The 16,646-nt window shown below is 41.8% G+C and overlaps 1 protein-coding gene across 4 annotated transcripts in view; it reads right to left on the bottom strand.

Annotated features, from left to right (window-relative positions):
- The window catches only part of SMARCC1 (SWI/SNF related BAF chromatin remodeling complex subunit C1), a 167,467-nt gene that overhangs the window by 13,095 nt on the left and 137,726 nt on the right, over positions 1-16,646 (bottom strand). For all 4 annotated transcript variants that reach the window (XM_072721013.1, XM_072721014.1, XM_072721016.1 and 1 more), the window contains exons 25-26: positions 16,047-16,181; positions 5,549-5,810 (exon numbers count right to left, since the gene is read on the bottom strand). In XM_072721013.1, coding sequence (XP_072577114.1) covers positions 5,549-5,810; positions 16,047-16,181 — 397 coding nt within the window. The remainder of the gene's footprint in view (positions 1-5,548; positions 5,811-16,046; positions 16,182-16,646) is intronic.

Below are 16,646 nucleotides of genomic sequence, written 5' to 3'. Positions count from 1 at the left end.
CTCAGGAAGAGGCAGCCACGCCAGGCCACTCTCCTTGCTTCCCCACGTGCTGTCATGGATACTATAGCCCAGGGCATGGTTAAAGGATATATGCATATGCTCACGACTGTTCACCTTGTGCCATCTGGAATGACAGTTTTACAGGGAGGACTAGAAAATGATTAATCTAGAAATCACTTAATGAAATTAGTCTTCCAATTTAAATGAAAATATAAAATGCAGTGGTGTGTATTTTATCAAGATTAGCAAAACCTAAGGGCTATAGCTACCTCCAGTGTCCATTTGCTCACCATACACAAGAAACATACCACTACTGTACATCCTTTGCCTTTCTATTTGGTAGTGAACAGACCAAGCTGGAGTTCCCAGGTTAGAAGCCCAAATAATAAGAGCCTAGGAAAATAAGTGAGAACAGCATAAAGACAGTATTCTCTATACAAAATTTTAAGTATCGGAATGAATTAAGGGGTGGTAGAAGAGGAAAGCTGTGGAGGTACAAACTAAACAGAATATATACTAGTGTTGGTTTATACCAGCCATTCTGGGGCCCAGGCCCACATATCTGACAGCCTGGCAGATTTCGTGACATTGAGCCTCTATTTTAATGGGCTCTCCCACTAACTGATGGACAGTTTTGTGGAGAAAAGATTACATGGGATAGATCTATGTAATTATACTAACTCTAAATCAGAGAGCTGGATATATTAACTGCTCAGTGATAAATTTGTCTTGACCTTCTAGCCAACTCCCCAACCTTGCTGACTTTTCAGAGGCTGACTTCCTCCCTTCCTTCATTCACCATAAATTCTGGCCAAATACCAAAAGCTAGCCAAATGACCTGGATAATTATCCTCAGCTCCTAACATAAATGAAGTGTCCTATATACTTTTCTAGAAATTAGGAAATAATAGTTGGAAGGACCAAATGCAAAGTTCTTAACTGACACCCATAGTAAACCAGAGACTGAGGTTGAACTTCACCTAAAATCCTATCCATTTCCTCACCTGTCCTGCTTTGAAAGATCCCTTTAAGCTGATTGCCAGAATATGGCACCCTAGATTCACCTGTTAACAAGCAGCTTTTCTATTGGATTTAATTTTACATGTGAACTTCAAAGCACCCCCACAAATGGGGCAATTATGAAAAAGATTACCTTGAGCTGCTAGAATGCTCGAACATTGCAAGTATATAGATCTGTATGACCATTCTGGGACAATCTTGGCAGCATCTACTAATGTAAACATATGCATATCCTATGACCCATTATAGATACTTTGATAGACATAGGCATACATTTCTGTTGTGTGTGCTCCAAGACATGTGCTCACATATGTTCATAGTAGCACTTACTAAAACGAAACCAAAACCTGGAAACTAATCAAACGTCCATCAACAGGAGAACAGACTAATAAACTGGGGTAGAGCTCCACAATAGACCACATACAGCAAACAAGAGGAATAAACTTGCAACCACCGACAATAACGTGGATGTATCTTACATACCAAGTGTTGAGTAAAAAAAACTCAGAGTAATCACTGTGTGATTTCCTCTAGACAACATTCAAAACCAGCCCAACTAGGGGGTCCCTGGGTGGCTCAGCGGTTTAGCACCTGCTTTCAGCCCAGGACGTGATCTTGAAGTCCCGGGATCAAGTCCCACATCAGGTTCCCTGCATGAAGCCTGCTTCTCCCTCTGCCTGTGTCTCTGCCTCTCTGTCTCTCATGAATAAAAAAATAAAATCTTACAAAAAACAAGAAAAAACAAACAAACAAACAAAAAAACCCAAAACCAGCCCAACCAGGATAGTTGTTGCCCTCTGGAGGAAAGGAGATAGGATAGTGGGAGCTTCTGGGTATCAGCTGCACAGTTCTTTTTGTTAAAATTTACTGAATATTCATGATTTATATTTTTTATATGTACATTATATTTAAATAAAAAACCTTAAGAAAAAAGATGAGCTCATCACACGTTTTAGTCTCATCATACATTCAATGATCCTTTTCTTTAAAATTCACTAAAGAAAAGCTTATTTCTGTGAGAAAGTAAAAAGAGAAAAACACCCTATTTCTATTCTAAATGCTATTTTTACGAACTCTCGTTTCATTGGCATGGTTTCCCTAAAAGAATAGCTGTATCTGAATCTGCTGTAAGTAACCTCTTAGTCCAGTGTCGTGGGGTAGTGTCACAGTAACACTTTGGAATCAGAGCCCAGCACAAATCCCGGCTCTATCAGGCAGCAAGGCTGTGTAGTCCCTATTATGCACTGGTTCTTCACTTTACAGTTGGGTAGGTGGGTGACTGGCCTAGCATGCAAATGCTTGTCCTCACCAGGATATAATTTAGGGAAAAAGGTGGAAAAATCTCTCTTATCTTTTATAAGCTAAACACAGATGTTGGAGCTAAGAGTTCTTTGTGAACAGTTACTACAAGATGCCACTGCTTAATACCAGCCAGAACTAAGCATCAAGTAGCCAGAAGTGAACTTCCCCCATAAACATTTATCCCAGTAGTTTAAGGAATAAATTTTAAAAATAAGCATTGTTTCTGAAAAAAATCACTTTGTGATCTTCAACTGTTAAGCATTTGTATCTTTTGAAAGCTTAATTGTTTTTTTTTTTTTAAAGATTTATTTATTATTTATGATAGACACAGAGAGAGAGAGGCAGAGACACAGGAGGAGGGAGAAGCAGGCTCCATGCTGGGAGCCTGACGTGGGACTTGATCCCGGGACTCCAGGATCGCACCCTGGGCCAAAGGCAGGCGCCAAACCACTGAGCCACCCAGGGATGCCCGAAAGCTTAATTTTGAAGAAAATTCAGTATCATACAGAGAATCTAAGGTCTGCTCAATCGGACAGGCAGAAAGACTCCTAAGACTCTATTTGCAAACATCATTTAGCTCAAGTGGCAAGTCTGATGGCAGTCCTATTTCCACAGCTGTAACTTAACAGTCGCATGTGTGAAGTGAATGTTCCCAATTGAAGTAGACCAAGCCCCAGTTTTGGGTAAAGTCAGGAAAAATTAATACCTAAAACATATTTTGGGTTATGAACTAAAAGATCCATGTTGATAAATACAAGTTGTCAGATCATAGTTTTTTCAGTCATGGCCTTCTCAGGTAAACATGCCTGAATATTTCTATGAGCAGATCTAGAAAAACTGTCATTTGAGGAAGTTAGCTGTTATTATTCATGTTGTTATTCAGGCGTTCCCTGGCTTGCAAGGGTCTGTCTTACCTTAGTTCATTTCTATGTGCCTTGGCCAGAGATTTTGCATCCCATACCAGGAAGCACAAACTTGGGCTCTCCTAGACACCTGGTACATTACAACAGAGTAATTATGAAAATCTTATAGGGGGATCCCTGGGTGGCTAGGTTTGGCACCTCCCTTTGGCCCAGGGCATGGTCCTGGGGTCTTGGGATCGAGTCCCGCCATCAGGCTCCCTGCATGGAGCCTGCTTCTCCCTTTGCCTGTGTTGTGTATCTGCCCCTCTCTGTGTGTCTCTCATGAATAAATAAATAAAATCTTAAAAAAAAAATCCTATAGGATGAGTGTTACTAGAGCAACGTAATACACACCACACACCCCTACACATTAATGAAGGAAAGGAACATGGTGGGGAGAAAAGCTGAAATTAAAAGTATGTTTTATATTTTCATGATGTTGGTAGGTAGGTTTTTGTTTTTGGTGTTTTTTTTTGGGGGGGGGTAGTTAAGTTTGAAAGGGCTGTGAGATCAACTTTCAAAGTGATTAAAATGTGGTGGTTAGTTGCCAGCTTTAACAGGATCCCATGAGCTAAAGATAGGACAATCTGAGCATCAAAAACAATAATGTCCACAATAGACTGAAACACATAAAATATACAAAACTATGTAAGTTCACAATACTAAAAACATATACACACAAGAGAAAAAAAACTCCTTACTGGCCACGTTTGGTGTAGGCAGTGGTTAGTAACTCATTATTCAGGTAACTGATAAGAGAAAGGATGAAGCCTTTATTCACTCTTCCCTGTGAGGAACTCATTTTCAGAATAACTGAACAACTGATAAAGGTTTTTTTGTTTGATTGTTTTTTAATAAACGAATCCCTGCTAATAAATAAAGAACAAATAGAAATAAATGCAGAAGGAAAAAAAAAATCAATGGAGATATCTCACCACGTTGCAATGCCTGATGAAAGAGCTGATCTATGAAGCAATTCTCTTAGGTAAAACCCCTGAAGTCTGATGGGGAACTCTGTAATGGATAGATCAGCCCTACCACCGCCACAGCCACTGACCAACCTTAATGTCACCAAGAGAGACAACTGAAATTACAGTAAAAAAGCCAGCAACCACAAGTGAACCTGAACACCTGGTACACATCCAGAGAAAGCCTCTGGTTTATGTAAGATGTGTGGGAGAGAGAGAAGTGGGGAGAACATGTGGAAGGACACCATGTACCTTATGGGCACATTTGGGCACAGTCACAGGTGAAAACTCTAGTTTCTTCAACAAATGAATGGAGGGGAGGTGAACTGTTAACACATTAAAACAGGTTTAAGAGAATTATCAGCAAATGCAGTGTGGGTAGCTTATCTGAACACCGGTCCAAATAAATGAAATGCTCAAGGACATTTAACTAATGGCACTAGAAATTATGGTTACTTTTGCTGGATATGATAATAAATAGCAGTTATGTTAAATAATAAGATTTCCAGTGTTTAGAGATATAATTTGAAGTTTATATCTCTTGCCCCAGAGTGAGGAGGAATAGACAAAATATTGGTAATTCTGAAGCTGTATAATAGGTACATAATATTCCCATAGGGGGATTCTTACACTATTCTACCTTTGCCTCTGGTAGATGATTTCTTCTAACAAAAAGTGAAAAATGGCAGGAAGGTGATGGGTGTTGATGCTGGGTCATAAGAGTTCACTGCACTATTATTTTTGGGTGTGTCTATCTTTAAAAACAACAACAACAACAACAACCTGTAAGTTAAAAAAAAAAAAAAAAAAGTGTAGACAATCCAAGGATGAATTTTTAAGGAACTCTGGGATATATTGGCTACTTGGAGGCTGACCAACCTAAGAAAAGGCATCACAGGGCAGCCCCAGTGGCGCAGCGGTTTAGTGCTGCCTTCAGCCTGGGGTGTGATCCCGGAGACTCGGGATCTAGTCCCACATCGGGCTCCCTGCATGGAGCCCGCTTCTCCCTCTGCCTGTGTCTCTGCCTCACTCTCTGTCTCTGTGTCTCTATGAATAAATAAATAAAATGAAAGGAAAGGAAAGGAAAGGAAAGGAAAGGAAAAAGGAAAGGAAAGGAAAGGAAAAAGGAAAAAGGAAAAAGGAAAAAGGAAAGGCATCACATCAGGAATAGAACATGGCTAGCATTATGTGGTGATGGCTTTACAACCAGATCTCACTTGCCTACAATTATCTGGATGACAATGGGCATCCTAGTCATAATCTTAGTCCCAAATCACCAATGGTATGGTTAGCTCCTCTAATACTGTGCCACAGGGCTGACTCCAGCCTCATCTGTGAGCAGAGCTTGCCTCTCACCTGGCTGCGGTGGATGAGGTGGTGGCATCTGGTGGTGCATAAGAGGGTAGGGAGGGGGCTGCTGATGAGGCATCATGCCAGGGTGCCCTGCTGCTCCGAGTGGTGCCAGGCCAGGTCCTCCTGAGTGCTGGTGTGCCTGCTGAGGGTTCTGCCCATGCTGCTGCTGTTCCATTTGCTGTCGGGCTCGCAATTCGGCGTATTTCAGCTGTTCCATGTGGAAGTTCTGGCGTTCAGTGAGCAGCTGCTGCCTCTGTTGTTCTAACTGTTAAGAAAAGGAAGGGGAAGAGAAATGACACCAAGAGAGGTTCTCAGGAATGGGTGTCACCCAGGACATCTACCTCTACCAAAGATACATGGCCACCTTGCCTCCTGCAAGATCTACAGTGAGAAAAGGCATTGTTTCTCAAGTAGCATATTTCCACTTAGACACCAGTTACCAAGGTCAAGGTCTTTTCTGTATTATGCACAAGGTCTGCCTTTCATGTAACCTTCACCCAGTGGGGTTACTGTCCTCTGAGCCCACTCAGTACACATAGAATCCTCTCTGTCTGGAAGGTCTTCAGATACATAAAAATAGATTTCAGGACTGCCAAGGTAAAAACCTCTTTTCTCCTTTTAAGAGTCTCTCAACTGCTAAAATTTAAAGTCCACACAACTTTCCCAGGTGCCCTCTTCTGGATGTGATTCTTTGGATACTATTTTAGAGCTGAGACAGAGTTAAAGCCTCTGGATGAGCGGACATGGCCTTAGTTGCAAATACGTACATTTTTCTATGTGGAGCTTTGGCAGTGCCACCGTAAATCTTAGCTTTCAAGTACCCAAAATTATACTGGGTGACACATTCACAGAATATTTTAGATGCCTAAATAAAGATTTGCATGAATCTTGGTTTGAAGAATATAAGTATTTCAATATTCGAGATAATCTTTCTGGGACCCAAATTAAAATAAAGAGAAATAAGCTATTATATGTGCCAGGAAATCCAGAAACCATATGCCTGACAGTAGTTCAGAGGAAGAAGCCCACCTTAAGTGCTATCAAAATTAATTTAATTCAGGCCTGAAAAAAAAAAATCACCTTGAACATGAAGGAAAATAAAAATCTAGCCTCTGGAAGTAAGAAGTATAAAGATTATAAGGAGGGTTAAAAGATCTCTATCTTTTCAATATTGTTTGATCCTACCATTTTCAATGGCAAGATCTGAGTTACTGTGAGACATTTTTAAAGCTTTTCTGTCCAAGACAGCAGATACAAGCCACACTTGAAATGTGGCTAATCTGAAGTGGAATGTGTTATAAGTATAAAATACACACTGAATTCTGAGAGGACTTAATATGAAAAAAATTAATTTTTCATATTGATTACATGTTCAAATAATATTCTGTATATACTAAATTAAATAAACATTATAATTTCACCTTTTTAAATACCGCTACCAGAAAACTAAAAAATTACATATATGGCTTACACTGTATTTCTGTTGGATAGCACTATACCAAGGTATTTAATAGATTTAAAAATTATAACACTTTAGCTTTTAGGAGCAGCCAATTCTACAGATATATACTGCATACTATCACCAGCAAAAACTGGTTGGAATATGCATGAGAGTTGGCCTAAGAATATGGGCTCTCAGCAAAGGGCTGCCTGAGAAGACCCTGTAGAACCAAGTGAGAAGCATTACAGATTATCAGGAACAGTGACTAGGGAATGGTCATGAACGGACAGGGTGCAGGAGGACAGGCCACAGACAAGAGTGATGAAAACAGGCATGACCAGGTGAGGAGGAGGAGGAGTGGAGAGAATAGATGATAAAGCTTATGTCTCAGGCTGGTTAGCTAGCTGGCAGACAGTTTCCAAGGGAGGAGGAGATTTTCTGAAACAAATGATTCTGTGAGTGGTTGAGGGCATCAGGAGGGAGTGCAGCGGGGTGGTCTGGGCTCTTCATTTTCTGAGGAGGGTGACCTGAAGAGGCTAAAGCCTGGCCGGGTTTCCCTCCTCCTTGTTTGTATAATGAGTGGGGAATTGCAAGATGTAAAAAGCAAGAGAGTTCTCTGGAAGTCCAGCTCTGCAAGAAGATATTTAATTAGTGAGTAAGAGGCAGACTGATTAAAAAAAGGGATCTAAAAATTCTGACTACAGGTCTTAAGATTTGCTTTCTTCTAACTATTCTTTCTAGGAAATTTCAGACTCTGCTGAGGTTAAACGTAAGAGGTTGCCAGGAAAGAACCTCTTATCTATGTTTTGGTCAAGCCACTACTGGTCTAGATGGTTTGGCTGAAGTCCTACAGTTATGTAAGAACTATAATTTAGGTCAAGATCTGTTTTATAAAGAAGCTGAACTGTTACTGGAAGAGATATTTTGTCTCTGAAGGGAAATGTTAGTCTTTGCATTACCTGTCTCAGTGGTTTCGTTTTGTTTTTTTGTTTTGTTTTTTAAAACTTTTTAAATTTATTTATGATAGTCACAGAGAGAGAGAGAGAAGCAGAGACACAGGCAGAGGGAGAAGCAGGCTCCACGCACCGGGAGCCCGACGTGGGACTCGATCCCGGGTCTCCAGGATCGCGCCCTGGGCCAAAGGCAGGCGCCAAACCACTGCGCCACCCAGGGATGCCTTCATTTTGTTTTTAAACCAAACCAGTCCTTCTTTTGGAGCTGACCTTACTCTCAAGGTATTAACCTCAGACAGAAAAATCTGCCCAATTTTCCATGTCTACCAAATGTACTAATCTTCATTATTTTTTCCTTGAGCTTCACGTCAGTTCAAAACATAGAACGTAATTAAAAGAAAGTAATTAGAAAAATTAAATTAGATGATTAAACTCTCTCTCCCCCTCTCCTGAAAGAGAATGCAGTTTAAACTAAAGCTCCAACATGGACTAAAAAGGTCCTGTGGGGTATGTGCGATGCCCAGACAGCAGGCTACAACTTGGCTCCAAGAAGGCCATCTCTGCTCTGCAGCACACTAAGCAGAGCTGCTGGACACATCTTGGCCTTATCACCCAACAGACATACCTCTCTCATTGTGGGTACCTTATTGTTACTGTGTTCAACTAAAGACTGCATTCACTTCTTGACAATCAGAGACCATGTAAACTGGCAGTTTTTGAGGAGAGTTTGACCATACTGACCAAATTTTAAATGTACGTAACCAGTGATTCTATATCCGGGAATCTGTCCTAGAAAACGACGTATGTGTGGCTAGGGATAGCCTTTAAGTGCTGTTTTTGACATACAGCTGTCTGAGATACACTGAGAAAAAAAAGCAAACTGTAGCAACATTTATTACATAATCCTAATTAAAAAACAAACTTTGTATTCACATACACACATGTTATATATACACAGTGGAAAATATCCTAGAAGACCCCAAACTATTAGGTGATTATTCCTAAAAATGAAATTGAGGGTAAGAGAGACTTTTTAATTTATTCATTTCTTTCTTTATTGATAACTTTTCCACCACACATATTTTTGTTAAAAAAACAAACCACTAGGGTGCCTGGTAGCTCAGTTGGTTAAGTGTCTGCTTTTAGCTCAGGTCATGATCCTAAGGTCCTGCGATGGAGAAGAGCATCAGGCTCCCTGCTCCTTCTGTCCCCTTCCCCACTATTTGTGCTCACTCTCTTTCTAATAAAGAAATAAAAATTTTTTTAAAAGATTTTATTCATTTATTCATGAGAGATACAGAGAGAGAGGAGAGACATAGGCAGAGGCAGAAGCAGACTCCCTGCAGGGAGCCGAACGCAGGACTCAATCCTAGGACCCTGGGATCACAACCTGAGCCAAAGGCAGACACTTAACCACTGAGCCACTCAGGTGATCGTAAATAAATAAAACCTTAAACACACACACACACACACACACAAAACATACATACACACACATGCCCCAACAACACTAAAAGCACCCAAGTCAGTCATCATATGCTATAGATAACTTGATTTTTCTCTTCTCCATTTTCCACTTCTTAGAACTGTAGACAAAGTCCCAACAGCTAAAGCTGTTTACGTGTTGTACATTCATGTAAACAGGATGTTAATGAATCTGTTCATTTTCTCTCATGGCTCCAATCGGGCTCTAGGGCACCTGGTTCCACACAAAGCTGCCTGTAGCCCCACTCTGAAGACATACCCACCGCATTCAAACTCTGCCTTCCTCTCCCCCTTTACTGCTACACTGTGTGTGCACAAAACAGCCAGAGTTCAAGTGCAACCTGAGCACATGAGAGCACTTTTCTGCAGAACAACATATGCAGACACAGCTGCAATGTGCAGCCAAAGCTCACACAAAGCTCTTCTCCCAATTTAATGTGCACAGAGCAGGGAGGAGGGGAGAAAAGAGTAAAAGGTGGGGCCAGACAAGTCCATCTACATTGCCAGGGCCCGAAATATCAGCCAAGACTTGAAGACTCTGACTACCTGACCTCAGAATTAAGTAAATCATCATACCTTCCTTTGAAATGTTTGGCATCAGTGACCAGACATCCATTTACAAAAAACCAAATCCCAAACAGACCTATTCATTCCTTCTTACACTTGTGGAAAACAGAACATCACAACTGTGTCCTGTGCTTACATGTGTGCTTCTGAAGGCGAAACCTAAAGGGGCGGCTGCACATCGCTGGGACTTGTCATCCTGTCCTGTTGCCTTGTGCCTACCTCCTGAGGCCAGGCCATTTTTGATTCAGAACTAAACCTACAACTAAGTACAGCTCTCTTCAACTCAACTAAAACTACCCATAAAATAATGGTGCATGTCTAATAATACATTTGGTTACATGACAGGTGGCACAGAGCTGCAATATGCCAAATACACAGAAAACAAAGTGAAATGTGCTTCTCCTGGAGCAGGAGGAAATTCACTTTTTGGCTGTTTGTTCCTTCTTCCTTAATTTGTCTCAGAGTACAACAAACTTTCCTAAACCTATATCCTATGTGTGATGAGATCTTATTAGCAATATCTTGAATACCTATCCAGAACCTGACCCATTTCTCTCTGCTTGCACAGCTATTGCCCTGGTCCACCACCATCTCACGCAGGCTACCTGGACAGCCTCTCCACCAGTCTCTCCTTTTTAGGCCTTGCCGATTTGCAATTTCCTCTCTACAACACAAGAAGTGCACTGATCCCTGTGAAACTGTAAGGAAGATCAGGCCAGCGCTCTGCATTTAGTCTCTATTTTTATGGAATGCATAAAATAGGTTCTGCAGTTTTTCCACACTTTAATAGAGTAAAAGGAAAAGCCTCTGGATGGCTCACAGGGACTTCTGTGATGAGGTCACCAAATCTGACTCTACCCTTTCACCTTCTCCTCATTTGTGCTCCAGCCCAACTATCTACTCCTTAGTTAGCAAACATGCCCCTGCCTCAGAGCCTCTGCGCTGTGTCTGGACCTTAGAAGCAAAGGCCCATTGTGTTTCTCAGTAGGGCCTTCTCAGACAACACCACTGGAAGGTGAAATCGCTCCCTTAACCCTCCCCTACGCCCCTTCCCCAGCCTGCTCCATATAGTTATGTAGGTACACACAGCACAGAACATCACCTGACATCCTTCATTAATTAGTTCAAGCTCTACCAAGGCAGAGTTTGGTTGGGTTTTATTCACCACTGTATCCCCAGTACCATACACATGCCCAGAAAAAAGCAGGTGCATAATAACTATCTGTTGAATGAATAAACGACCTTAATCTCACATCACCCATGGGGCAAAAGCCATCAGCTCCAGGCAGGCTGACTCTTCAGCCTCTTCCACAATCATGCCTTTCTCATCACATTCTAGACTAAGGCCTCTTTAACAGCTGAGACCAGTCAATCCTCCATTAGGAAGGCTGCCTTTATAATCTCAGCCAACTGTGGCCTCCCCTCTGGATTTCCATTGCCCCATAGCCTCACAGTAGGTGGTATCTCTACCTTTCCATGTCTCACCCATCCTCTAACCTCCTTGGGGACTGGGTCTGGGATTCCCACAATGTCTCTTCTTTCTATACCAGGTGAATAGCACATATCAGTCAAGAGAGCAGGTTTCCGACATGGGTTACATTGGGTACTGGAGCCACTTGGAGAGAACTGGGGGGTATGGGCTCTGTCTAAAGCATTCCCATTTGTATTACAAAGAAGTAATTTCATGCCAATGAAAATGGATCTGTAGGGACATGTGGGTGGCTCAGTGGTTGCTGCCTTCAGCCCAGGGCATGATCCTGAGACCCAGGATCGAGTCCCACATCGGGCTCCCTGCATGGAGCCTGCTTCTCCCTCTGCCTATGTCTCTGCCTCTCTCTGTCTCTCATGAATAAATAAATAAAATCTTAAAAAAAAAAAAAAAGAAAAGAAAAAAAAGTAAATGGATCTGTGAGCTGATCTAGTGGACTAAATGCTCTGTATCTGCAGATCACTTGACTAGGTGTATACTCGCAACTCTGAGATTAAGGCCTGAGCTGAGATCAAAAGTCAGATGTTTAACCAGCTGAGCCACATAGGTGCTCCCATATCGGATTCTTAAAGTCTAAGAAAAGATTTTTGACCTCTATTACTATATAAATAAAACTAAATGTTTAATTCAAAAACAGTACGTCTTAGAGCTATTGCTTGTAGGTAAAGATGACCAGAAATGCACCTTAAAGTGAATCAAAGCGATGTGGTGGGCAGAGGAATACCAGGCACTGAGTACAAGGCTCTGCTCCTGACTGAGACCTTCTAGTCTCAACTTTCTTAAGTGGTCATAGAGGGGATGGTAAAACCTCGCATGTCTCAGAGTCTCTTGGTTATAATGAAATGAGAATGGCTCAGTTCTTTATAGGTTAGGAAATGTTAGATAAAAAAACCAGATTTGACACTAGGCTCTGTCACTTACGAACTGTGACTGGAGATATATAATGAACCCTGTCCAAGCTCCAGTCTCTTCATCCCTAGGAAGGGTCAACAAAGATCTGGCCTTGTATGCCCATTCAGCATCACTGCTGCATTCTTGTCCAAGGAGATTCAAAGTAATCAGTATTTTCTTGCTCATACACATTTTGAGAGATTAAATGAGAAAATCTATATAAAGTGGTTTAACACAGTGGCTGGTCCAATAAATGACTATAAAGCCAACAAAGGTTTATAAATATAGAAAATATATAATTACTGATTACTGGTGTGCCTAAAGAAAAGGAGGCATGGATGGGGGATCCCTGGGTGGCTCAGCAGTTTGGCTCCTGCCTTTGGCCCAGGGCACGATCCTGGAGTCCCGGGATTGAGTCCCGTGTCAGGCTCCCAGCATGGAGCCTGCTTCTCCTTCCTCCTGTGTCTCTGCCTCTCTCTTTCTCTCTCTATATCTATCATGAATAAATAAATAAATAAATCTTAAAAAAAGAAAAAAAGAAAAGGAGGCATGGAAATATTTACCGAACACCTACTATATGTTCAAGGCACTATGCAAAGCACATGCCATACTTCTTTAACTCCCATAATAGTCCCGCATGGAAATCACAGGTAGGAAAGTAGCCATGGCTTTGCCTGCCCACAGGAAAGACAGGATAGCAATGCCTGGTGGAGAAAAAGAGGTTATGCCTTCAGTGTGCACAATGTGAATGGGAGCCATTTTGAATTTTGCAGGATTCTCTGCTTCTGAGAGTGAGCCTCCAAGCTGGCCTCAACACACTCACTTCCTAGTATTTACACCTTACCCCTTCCTGAACCCTGTCTACCCTCCAACTTAGTCCCAGAACCAGAGTTGGTCTGGGTGACTGAGAGAACACAACAGAAGTAAAGGGATGGGACTTCCAAGTTGAGGTTACAAGAAGACAGTGTGGCTTCCACCTGGATGCTCTTTCATGTTCTTGCTCTCTTTACTCATTCACCCTGGGTAAGTCCCTTCACGAATAGCACCACAGAAAGGCTCATGTGGTAGGAGCTGGAGCCCCTGCCAACAACCACAGGAGTAAGCTGGGAGATGGGAGCTCCAGTCCTGCTGAATCTCAGGAAGCCTGCAACCTCCTAGGGCCCCATGCCAGAGCCAACTCCCAGAAACCACATGAGACCTGGTTTTCTGTTTTCAAGCACTAAAGCCTTGGGATCATTTTTTTCCATAGCAGTAAATAACTAACACAGCTGTGTTCCTGACAGTCAGTGGCCAGGGCTAGGGACAATACCAGACCAAGGGTTTCCCTGTCCCAAATGCTGACTGAGAGAAGGAGGGCTGGCCACCAAGAGATTTGATCAGAGCAACCTTATGTGGCAGAGAGAGTCAACAGAAATGTGTTCTCATTATACTCAGACACTGGCCACTAAAAGGTTTTATGTGCTCTGATTAGAATATAACAAAAAAAGATTCAAATAAGAAAAACACAGTGTAGCTCTGTAATTTGAGATAATATTTATTACAAATCCACAGCACAAGAGAAACTGTGAAGGGCCAAGAGAAGTGCAGCTATCACACTCTGTCTCTGGGACTCAGTGCAAGAACTGGGAAGGGGCGGAGGGTGGTGCTGATCTAGGAGATAGTTTCCTTGAGAGTTTAAAGAGTGGGAGATACGCAGGTTCAGCCTCTAAAAAGAAAGTGACTTCGAGCTAAGAGCCCCCTGAGAATCTAGACATTGTTCTCTAAGCACCCAGTTAAAGAGTTCTGCCCATTTTCCAGGCTCATACATCAGTTCTGCTTTATGAATGACAGTAAGGCATCTGGTTGCCAGTGGATATGACACAACCATCATGTGAATCCTGCATGTGTCAATAATCCACTGTATTATAACCCTGTTAGTTACCCTGAGTCCACACAAAAAAATTCATAAATGAATTTTACCACCCTCTCCCTTTCCACCCTCCTCTTTCTGTTCCCACAGGAGCACTAAACACACACACTGTGCCATCTTTTGTTTACTTGACTGTCTTCCCCATTCAACTAAAGGGTGGCCTTTCCCATTTCTCTAGCTTCTGATGCTGATGCTGGCATCCATTCATTCAATATTCACTGCAACCAGGGCCCATGATGTGCCAGTTCTGTGTTTACAAAGATCAATTCTGCGCTCAAAGGGCATATTCTCTGGTACAGGAGAGGAACATGTGAATCAGTAAATACAAAACAGTGTAAATGCTCTGTTAGGCTGCCACAGCAGCAGATGGGGTAGGCAAGTCACCAGAGGGGCAGGGCTGAAAGATGCAGGTAGACGAAGTGGCCTTGCTGGTACAGGAGCAGAATGTAAATAGGTGGCACAGAGAATGAGGCCACAAGGAAAGCCTGAACGTGGCATGGCATGGCTAATACATAGAGGGTGACAGAGATGAGACTGGGGTGGCCAAGAGCTCCTACGGAAGGAGAGAGCCAGTGATGTGAGGGATGCTTACGAGCTCAGGGAACTAGGGGTGGGACAGGGAAGGGAATGGGTAGAGAGTTCATGAAGCAGCCTCACTGTCCACCAGGGCCAGAATGCCTCCTGAAGTGGTAGAGACACTTGTAGGACAAAATGAAAATGGGCTATTTTGTGATACTTACTGGGCTACTCATCCTGAGGAATCTAATTGAATCCAATGTCAAGCTCCCTGCTCAGTGGAAGTGTTTCTCCCTCTCCCTCTGGCCCTCCCCCTGCTTGTACTGCTCCCTCTCAAATAAGTAAATAAAATATTAAAAAAGAAAGAAAGTTACCAATTCCTCTTGTAGTCAACTCATTAAAAAAACTTCTCCAAAAATTACCTTGAGGGGCACCTGGGTGGCTCAGTGGTTGAGCATCTGCTTTGGGTTCAGGTCGAAATCTGGGGTCCTGGGATTAAGTCCTGCATCAGGTTCCCAGTAGGGAGCCTGCTTCTCCCTCTGCCTATGTCTCTGCCTCTCAGTGTGTCTTTCATGAATGAACAAAAATTACCTTGAATAATCAACTGCTCTTCTGCCTCTATGTTTCTTACCTTTTGTTGCTTCTGTCCTCAGTTTTGGCATTTTTCAGAATTCTCTTGACCCTGTTTGGGCCTCATCCGTCTATCACAAGTGTCTAGCCCCTCCCATGCTGCTTAGAGAAGTTCAGCAGAGGCCTAGCTCCACCTGCCATTCACCATGCAGGAAGGGGAGGAAGACTAAGGTCACGGTTGGACCAGAGGAGGGTGTGGTTAAAAGGAGTCCCATAAACAAGACTCCTAACTCAAGATGAGATTAACTCCTACTTACTGAAGAAGACTGGAAATCAAGAAAATTCCTGAATCAGGCCTATATGAATTCTACTTTACTGGCTACAAGTAGGATATAAAAGAAGGCTGAGATCTAACTTTTGGAGAGGGAAGAATTTTATACCATGATGCATCTGGAAAGCTGAGACGTGTAAATGCTGAAGTTTAATTCATTAGTTTTAGAATGAGAACAGTGTTCCTTCTGCTTATCATCAATAATCCCTTTGATAATCCCTTTGAAAGGGCAAACACAGGAAAAAGGACTAAGAGAGTAGGCTACCATTCATTTTATCTAATTTTTAGTTTATGAAAGGTGATCAGCATTTAATTGTCAGAAAGCCACTATAAACTTCCTCTTACTTACAGCCTCCTTTTCTCTGTCCATGATAGTTTCCAGCTCCTCAAAATGTCGAAGTTTGATCTCCAATTTCTTCATCTGTGTCTCAACCAGGAGGGCCACTAGAGATTTGATCTTTCTCTCTTCCACAGCAGCCAGGTGCTAAGTATAAAAGATCATTCAAATTTTTTAAGAGAACATTTGTTTAAAATACAGTAACAAAATAGTGAAGTTGCTATTCAAAGTAGGGATTATATAATTAAGAATGGTGCCCTAGATGACCTTTGTATGTCTCTACCAAACATTTACTTCAATCTAAAATGACTGTTGCTGAATTTCTGGTCCCTATGGGTATACATAACCCTTTTAACAGGGTTGTATTGTTATATATATATATATATATATATATATAAAATATATTGTATATAATATATAGTTATTGTTACGTATAATATATACATTGTTATACATAACAATACATATATTGTTATGTAATATTGTTTATTATATATTGTATTACATATATATATATAGTTATTGTTATGTATAACAATACAACCCTCCCATGGTAAACTATTCCTCTAAAAAGAGCACATCAGGAAGGGTTGGTTTAATCAGGGCCCTGAT

This window comes from Vulpes vulpes, chromosome 9 (assembly GCF_048418805.1).
Source record: "Vulpes vulpes isolate BD-2025 chromosome 9, VulVul3, whole genome shotgun sequence".
NCBI classification, from domain to species: Eukaryota; Metazoa; Chordata; class Mammalia; order Carnivora; family Canidae; genus Vulpes; species Vulpes vulpes.
This window is presented reverse-complemented; position numbering and strand designations above follow the sequence as displayed.